Source organism: Toxorhynchites rutilus, chromosome 1 (assembly GCF_029784135.1).
Source record: "Toxorhynchites rutilus septentrionalis strain SRP chromosome 1, ASM2978413v1, whole genome shotgun sequence".
Classification (NCBI taxonomy): Eukaryota; Metazoa; Arthropoda; class Insecta; order Diptera; family Culicidae; genus Toxorhynchites; species Toxorhynchites rutilus.
Window position 1 is genome coordinate 63,118,453 of NC_073744.1, and position 8,985 is coordinate 63,127,437.

Below are 8,985 nucleotides of genomic sequence, written 5' to 3' on the forward strand. Positions count from 1 at the left end.
CATGTATCGTGTGCAATTTGCAGTGATGCGTAACACTTTTTTTTTTGTCTGAGAATTATGATTAATAAAAACATCAAAATGAATTCGTGGGGTTTTCGGCAACAGCTGTAATGGTTTTTTTCTGTTTCTATAAATTCTGCATACTTATGACCCCTTGGTTGACGCGGTCAAAAATTCCTATTCTTGCCAACCATGGTGGACCACTCCACCACGAAGAATTCTGTATCAGATTTTTTGCTAGTAGGGGAAATGGGGGAAATTTGGACTCCCTAAGCAGATCACCTAATATTTCCAAACCAATACGATCTAAATAAAAAATGTTACATTGTACTGATCTACACTTGTTTTCTCTTAATCAATAATGTTTAATCATTACATCAAGCTTCAAATTACCAACTATATCGTAAAATAAAAGAGATGATTTTTAGACAATAAAATTTGAGGCGAGGTGAATTGGTCCAGTGTGTGTTTCATCGAAAAAAACATACTTATGTTTATGTAAAGTATTTTGGGATAATGTTACAATCAATAACAGTGTTCTGGGATCGAAACCAGGTGTCTTGACCAGATTCCAAACCAGAAAAATTGGATTGAGACCATCTCGAGTTCTGTATGGATCTTTTCACTGTTGTTCGAGCATTTTCAAACACTTTCGAAGCTTGGTCAAAGAAAACCCGTTCTTGATGGCCTGCGTTGCTCTTTCAAGCTCCTTCTTCTTCCAACGTTGTCTGCCCATCCTCTTTTTGTAATTCAGTGGCGTCTGGAATCAATTCGACCAAAGAAAAACCTTAAATCTGTAGGACCAATTCACCCCACAAAAACGTGTCCATGTCACCCCACACAACATGCACAAATTAAAATGCAATTAATTTCATTTATTGTCATCAAACTTACAGTTTCGTTGCATCAAAGTGTTCCTCTTCTGTTGGCAAACGGAACTTTACTGCACAATACACGAAAAGTATGTTTAATCAGCGAGAAAAAAACAAAAAAACCACGATCGGAAAACTCTCACTTTTTAGCAATCAATGGGCTTGCTGTGTCCATGCTACCGTTTCCTTCTAACCAGTCTTCCGAAGAACACTTACACATGTCCACGCGATGTGAAAATTCCATGTTTTTGTTTGAATTCGAACATGATTCTCGCTAGTGTTGAGTGTCTATCCCCAACACGAACAATGATACACAAACATAGACATGTGAAAACAAACACGATGCTTATAATTCAAGAATATCATGTACAAACATATCACCCGATGTCGCAGTATTCATTGCTTTCGTTTCGTTTCTTTTCATACACAGAAAGAAATTATTCATCCCAAAACATTTCTTCGTAGAATACTTTTTCGCAGAAACGAACTTGAAATGTAGTTCGCATTTCAAAAATTGCACGAACTAAGAGGCTATAAGTTCATGCACCAAAATATATATTTTTATTAAGGCTCATATGGCGTCAGCCTAACGGGGCCGGGAGTTCAATATTTTGACAATGTTTGCTTACAACTATGTTAGTAATATGTAACCGATTACTCGCGGTTGGCTCGAGGTTAGTATTACAAGTGTTCTCATAATTGGGATGTTGCAGTCTTCAGTGCTCTGTACGTGTGTCCGACATGGGATACTTCCTATTGGAATGCAGCTGACTGTTAATCAGCAACAACCCCCTAGTCTGCACCCCATATCTAGCGTGGTGCGTCTTTTTCGACTCGAGGAATGCAGGATAGAATGATCACTAGCCGGCGCAATCATCAGCTCGTGTAGAGTTGTCATGAGCGGTACAACCTTTGGCTCTTGTTGAATCATCAGTGCACAACCTTCGGCCCGTGTATCTGTAAAGAGTGTGTGTATGTATTGCCGCGACTAAGTAAAAGTTTATAGATCGTTCATGCACATTTTGCAAGTCTGATTAAATAATCCTTGGTTTCGTTCAAAGAAAACATTCTCTGAATAGAAAGAAGCTTTCTTTTTTTTGCGTGCATGTTGGCAATTAAAGTCTGGGGAGCCGACTGCATAGCGGGCGACGTCATACAAATGCTGACCAAAAAAATAAATACCCAAAAATTAGTTTCAGATGCAATCTTCAGCGGCACACAGCAGAACCAGCAGAGAAATTTCAGCGGCTAAACCACACCATTAATTTCTCGATGTTATCACAAACTGAATGAAGGAAAAAACTAAACCTACACTTACACTGCACTAAATATGCTATGTGTGCATGCGATTGCATCATCCTTTCTTCTCCTCTTCTCCGCTCGTTTTATAGCTCGGGTCGCGATCGTCGCGAACACGCAGCCAAAATTGTTGCTCCGTGGTCGAGTGGTTAGCGTCACGCCTAACATGTCACTGCTGAATAATTCAATTTTAGTATATGTTCAAATAGCTAATAATAGCGAATGTTACATGAATTCAATATATAAATTGATGCGTGCACTAAATAATGATATCAAATGTGAAAAACTCTCATATCAATCGATGTTTATTTTGTTCAGAACAGAAAAAGAGGTTTATTTTATTTGCCCAATATTTTTGATGAAGCACCCATTGTCATGAAAGGAAAGCATTTTTTCTGCAAAACAGTATAACAATAAAAATGTGCTTCCTAGACGGTGTTGAATGACGTTGCTATTTTTTAATGCAACTCTACTGCAATACGCGCCTCCCACTGTTCCTATCGTGGAATCGTTTGTTTTGTAATAAGAGAAATCTGAAGTTTTTCGTTTTCGGAGATTTGTACAGGCATCAAATTCTCTTTCCAGCGTGTTTGAAAAATAATGAAACTGGATTGTAAGTGCATAGAAAGTTCTTCGTTTTGTCTTTCAACCAATTATTGAAACGAATGCGAATGACACTTCTGGTCATTTCGTGTGGTACCAATTTACCTTCCATTTGAGATGTTTTCCTATTTGTAGACCTGGTTCAGATAGCTTTTCATCAACAAGAATTCACAGTCAGAAGTGCAATGAAGTATTTCAGAATCATTTACTTCTGTTTCTGCATAAAAAACTCCGTGATAATTGGGTAATTTGGCATCAATTCATAAAATCCAAAAAGTCATGGGATGGTTTAATGAATAGGGACTTCAGATTCTAGACTGGTCAGCTTGTTTACCAGATCAAAACCCTTTCAAGAACTTATGAGGAGTGATCGTGCGAATAGTAGATGCAACTTACAAGCAGTATGAGTGATTTGAAGAGCTTAAACGAGCAGTATACTCTGCATAGAACGAGGTACACACTACAGCATGGCGCAGCTTGGTCGAAACCATCCCGAATTGGTGATTCGAACTGATTGAGAACTAAAGATGACCTAAAATTACAAACTTCTTATAATTCATGTGAAATTGACGTTAATTTTGTAAAGGAATGAGAGTATTCCATCTGGTTGTATAGTTATTAAACACTGGAATTTAATTTTTTTATTTTTTTATCCAATTTCTTCATATAAATTCAGTTCATTCTGCACCCTTAAAATCGTGCACCCGGGGGCGATCCGCCCCCCTCCGCACCTTTCAGTCGACGCCACTGTCAAATGGCCAGTCTTATAAATGAAGATAGTTATTGTAGTCTACACTATATACTTCAATTCAATCGAATTCTTACATACCCAGCAAACATTAAATCGCATAACAAGCGTATACCCAGCAAACATTAAATCGCATAACAAGCGTATATATAACATCATATGCCCTAAATTTTGGTTGGCATATAATGCACCTAACTGGCATATGCATGCAAAAGTGGAGGCCATATACATACATGGCAAATGCTTACCGAATTAGTTTGGATGAATATGCAACTTTGATCGGCTATAATAGCGATTATGTTGACATTGAATTGCGATCTAATATGAATATATTCATGAATTGTCAACTCACCTGATACGACTTTTCGCCATACTCATATACGATTTATTACAGATATATAAAAAAACAAATGGCGCAAAATATTTTCGTAAAATGTTTATTATAGCCTCACGAATCGCCATTTTTATATACGAGTATTTATATTTGTAGAAATTTTTTAATTTACTTGTGTTGGGAGTGGAATATGAATGTTTAAAATGGCACAGATGGATGTTTGGTGAAAACTGCTCCGATGTGGGTTCGAACTCCGGTCGTCTGGATTATCATCCACCAGCTATCTCGCGCGGCTATCTGAAGCTATCTGAATTTAATTCAACAGCGGTTAAAAGTGCATCAGTATTTCATTGACATTTCAATATGATGTAATATGTTCTTTATTAGGATCTAATATGATTTACTGTTTCATGATTTTCTTCAGCATGCAACACGATTTACTAACTGGCATAAGCATGCACAGATTGATGTTTGGTGAAAACTGATCCGATGTGGGTTCGAACTCCAGTCGTCTGGATTATCATCCACCAGCTATCACGCGCGGCTATCTGAAATTTTATTCAACAGCGGTTAAAACTCATACATATGATTCGATATGATATAACCTAATGCATTCTATGCAGTAGGATCAGTCATTCCTGGTTTCCGAGCCATATAAGAGCCACTTTTTTTAAATTTAATTATTTTATTCTTTCGTGTGTGTTCAGACATTGCTGTTATGAAATGAAACTTGTCAATGTTAAAGCATTTCATTGACATTTCAATATGATGTAATATGTTCTTTATTAGGAGCTAATATGATTTACTGTTTCATGATTTTCTTCGGCATGCAACACGATTTACTACAGTACTGAATCGATTTGAATTATACGCCTATACGACACACAAACTGCATCAGCGTAATATACGCATATGATGCGGATTAAATATATTTTATGACAATGTACATCATAAAACTGATGTTTATTATACCGAATTGCGACTTAATTTGATAATGATATATAAAATCGAGTTTTTACATTTTACGCGATTTCAAATATACACGATACATACTTTGATTGATATTATATGCAATTATGATTTATTCTGATTTCTTGTAAGACTTAGCACGTGCAAAATTATACGATTTAATGTTTGCTGGGTAGCTCTGGAAACTCAGAAAAATGGAGTGGTTCTTTAGTTATGAAACGCAGTTTATAAGAGCATTGCAAATAAGCACGCATTAAAGCCGTTGGTGATGCACGGTGTAAGCCGTTGTGATGCACCAAGTGTCTGCCTTATATACACGGCACTCTCCAGCAAACATTAAATCGCATAACAAGCGTATATATAAAATCATATGCCCTTAAATTTGGTTGGCATATAATGCACCTAACTGGCATATGCATGCAAAAGTGGAGGCCATATACATACATGGCAAATGCTTACCGAATTTGTTTGGATGAATATGCAACTTTGACCGGCTATAATAGCGATTATGTTGAAATTGAATTGCGATCTAGTATGAATATATTCATAAATTGTCAAAGCACCAAATACGACTTTTGCCATACTCATATACCATTTATTACAGACATAGAAAAAAAAAAACAAATGGCGCAAAATATTTTCGTGAAATGTTTATTATAGCCTCACAAACCGCCATTTTTATATATGAGTATTTATATTTGTAGAAATTTTTTAATTTACTTGTGTTGGGAGTGGAATATGAATGTTTAAAATGGCACAGATTGATGTTTGGTGAAAACTGCTCCGATGTGGGTTCGAACTCCGGTCGTCTGAATTATCATCCACCAGCTGTCTCGCGCGGCTATCTGAAATTTAAATCAACAGCGGTTAAAACTTTCGAGTGCATCAGCATTTCATTGACATTTCAATATGATGTGATATGTTCTTTATTAGGATGTAATATGATTTACTGTTTCATGATTTTCTTCAGCATGCAACACGATTTACTACAGTACTGAATCAATTTGAATTATACGCTTGTACGACACACAAACTGCATCAGCGTAATATTCGCAAATGATGCGGATTAGATATATATTACGACAATGTACATCATAAATTAGATGTTTATTATACCGAATTGCGACTTAATTTGATAATGGTATATAAAATCGAGTTTTTACATTTTATGCGATTTCAAATATACACGATGGATACTTTGATTGATATTATATGCGATTATGATTTATTAGGATTTCTTGTAAGACTTGGCACGTGCAAAATTATACGATTCAATGTTTGTTGGGTCGTCGCGATAGGGCTGAAGGTTCACGTTGCTTACGCTCTCCTTTTTACTTTCAGAAAACTTTTTTTGTGCATATTTTTGAGATCCAACTTCGTTTTAAAATCTGGTGCATTAGTATAACAGCACTGGTGGTTGTGTGGATAGCGTGGTTAGATGAAACCGCCTTACAACCCAGCCGCTCTTAGTTTCAACCCCTGCTGGCCTCGTTTGGGATTTTTTATGGTACAATTCCAATCTGATATTCAGTTTTGAGAGAATGAGAAGTCTGTTCCTTATATACAAACATTTTAACACTTTTTATAAAGGTACTTTTTTGTGCATTTGATCGTTTAACACAAAAAGCATGTTTCCTGTAAAGGATGATATCTTTTCTGTCAATGCTAGTTTGGGTGTAGTTGTGAATTAATCGTTTGGCCATGTGGTAACCCCACTTAATGGACGACTGCCTTCCAATCCCACCATACAGAATCGTCTTATTTGGCGCCAATCTAGACTTTGAAGTTGTTTGTGGTGGTTAACCTCACTTAACTTATGATCTTTTGTGAACGATATTCCTGTAGGTCATCTTTTTTCCATCACCTGTAATGATTTGCTTCAGAAATTGGTCGATTTCTTAGCGTCCTAGTAGTGCTTCGCTGGTTAAAATTCGGTTATTCGACTTCCTTTGCGTCGATTTAAGTGATATCCAAACATCGAGATACTTTACTTAGGCAGTCTTTTTTAAGTGATTCCAAAGTGTCATATGATTGATTCTCAGTACATTGATCAGTTAAATGACGATCAAAACGCGGTCGATTTTTGTCATCAAAATTTACAGCACAAACCACTCTTGCCTTTTGCGTTCACTAACAGAAATCCTGCCGTAAAATTCATAGTTTTTTTTCTGTATGTTTCTGCTGCGCATTTTCCTATTCTGTAGTGAAAAAAGCATTGTGTAGCATACTTCTTCAGAAATTTCACTCATTTTCAAATCAATACAATTTTTGACACGTTTCATGGATTACACGTTCCTTTGACACAGTTGAATTACCGACCCAATATGAGTGATGGATCACGACAAATGTTCAACAAAATATTTTTGGATCCGAATAAGAGTCGTGTTCAAAAATCAGTAACATATTTTTTTTTATTGATTATGTGTTGTTTTTTACTCTAAGTTCTGCTCCGAACGTTCAACGGAATCTTGTATCGTTTCAGTTGTTTGAATTAAGTGCCATTCTCACTCACGTGATGTGTATCTTCTACAAAAACGTAAGTCAAGTCATCAGGTTAAGATAAGTGTATGGCAACATTGCATACATCCCCGATAGTTATGGTGTCAAAAGTGGTACACGTATCATTCCACATATTGCCGCAAGTTTGAATCGTTGAACTTGCGTTGAGTGAGAATGGCCATTCAGTCGCGTTTGTTTTACCACACACTTCAGCAAATTATTAATAAATGATGTTGGATTGTCCAGTCAAAAATCTGATCTTGGTTTGTCCACTTTTTTGAATGCTCTAGTTCAGCGCTTCTGTATTCAAATGTTTCAAAACATATGAATAAAATTATCTTTTTCTTGATTCACAGTAGTTTTACAGGATATTTTCACGAATTCACATGTTTTAAAGGTTTATAAAGTCCACCTTCCATTGGTCTCAATGCGCCCCTCATTTGAGCTAAATTTTAATCAACCACCGGATGATTAGTTCGTATGTATTCAGACCTTTTCAGGATTATAACACTTACAAATATTGTCATGCTGAAATGCAACATCTACCTGAGAATTCGAATTTCTTCATTCAAAAATAGTGATTTCTATAACCGGACAAACCATGATCATAAATTCTCGTTGAAGAAAATCTATAAAAAAACATAAAAAAATTGAACAACTTGAACGCCTTATGGTATTATTAACAACTAGAGACTTTGGGCTTTTCAACAAACCCAAACTCGTCTTGATCACATGTGATTTTCATGAAGAAAAATCAATTTTCATTGATTAGTTGCGTGAAAAAAACCTAAATCGGACAAACCAACATAATTTTACTTACATATAATTAGAAGTCATTCACTAGTCGTATTGTTCTTCAGAAACCGCCGAACGCGGTTCCGTTCCTGGGTCCATTCAGCTCGGTTTGCAAACCTGCAACAAGAGAGCACCAATTTTGTAAGTCACAAATGCACTAACGGCTACAACTGTTTCTTCTATATACTCAGTACATTCAGATAGTTGCCCTTGCAGCACGGCAACAAAATCATCGTACAGCGCTTGGTAGAAATTCCCCGCCCACAGGTTTGTGAGCCCATATGCACGTGCGAAGTTGCGGGTTGAAAAGAACCTCCTCGGATTCCGACAACGGTTGGTGAGTCTCACTTCCGTGGAAAAATTCAGTCTGTCTTGGTGCTCGTAAAGCAGGAACACATACCGATGAAGCCCGGTCCCCTTTGGTGGGGCAGCCCCAACGTAATCCACAATGGTATCCGCCCGATCGATGTCATTTCCCTGGATGTTACCGACAATCCAATGGACGAACTCACGATGGCGGGGATCGTCCCGACTTGGTGCATCCGGATCCGTCATAATCAGCGTGAAAAGTGAGCGATTGTTCGCGTTGAAGGATAACGACGGAATGCTTCTCGTTTGGGTGGGAGTCAACCTATTTCCACCTTCCGCCTCACGACCACTTTTGTACGCTACACGTAACCAACAGTCGGGTGCTTCATCAACGATGTCGGGTACAATTTCATTAGCCGCGAAAGAGCGATAAATGTGTGCGTCGTTCAGAATTTCTGAGCAAATCACGAAGGGTAAAACGTAAGATAACTGGAGCACTGTCATTGCCATTCTCGCGTGGTAATGAATATACGCGCCACGTTCAATTTTCGCAAGTA

General features: G+C 37.2%; 1 protein-coding gene across 2 annotated transcripts; it reads right to left on the bottom strand.

The window, feature by feature from the left end:
* Positions 1 to 5,493: 5,493 nt before the first annotated feature.
* On the bottom strand, positions 5,494 to 8,985 carry LOC129762619 (protein D2-like). Of its 2 annotated transcripts, none has more exons than XM_055761068.1 (3): positions 8,314 to 8,985; positions 8,145 to 8,236; positions 5,494 to 5,670 (listed from the first exon to the last, which is right to left on the bottom strand). In XM_055761068.1, exons 1-2 carry the CDS (start codon positions 8,936 to 8,938, stop codon positions 8,181 to 8,183), a joined length of 681 nt encoding a protein of 226 aa, XP_055617043.1. In that variant the 5' UTR covers positions 8,939 to 8,985; the 3' UTR covers positions 5,494 to 5,670; positions 8,145 to 8,180. The 2 variants fall into 2 exon arrangements, with proteins under 2 accessions (XP_055617043.1, XP_055617042.1); XM_055761067.1 differs by having other exon boundaries at positions 8,307 to 8,985.

Coding starts and splice junctions, on each gene's coding strand:
- LOC129762619 (XM_055761067.1), bottom strand. CDS start 8,938: ATGGCAATGACAGTGCTCCAGTTATCTTACGTTTTACCCTTCGTGATT. Junction 8,237..8,306: donor CAACTATCTGAATGTACTGA/GTATATAGAAGA, acceptor CTCTTGTTGCAG/GTTTGCAAACCGAGCTGAAT.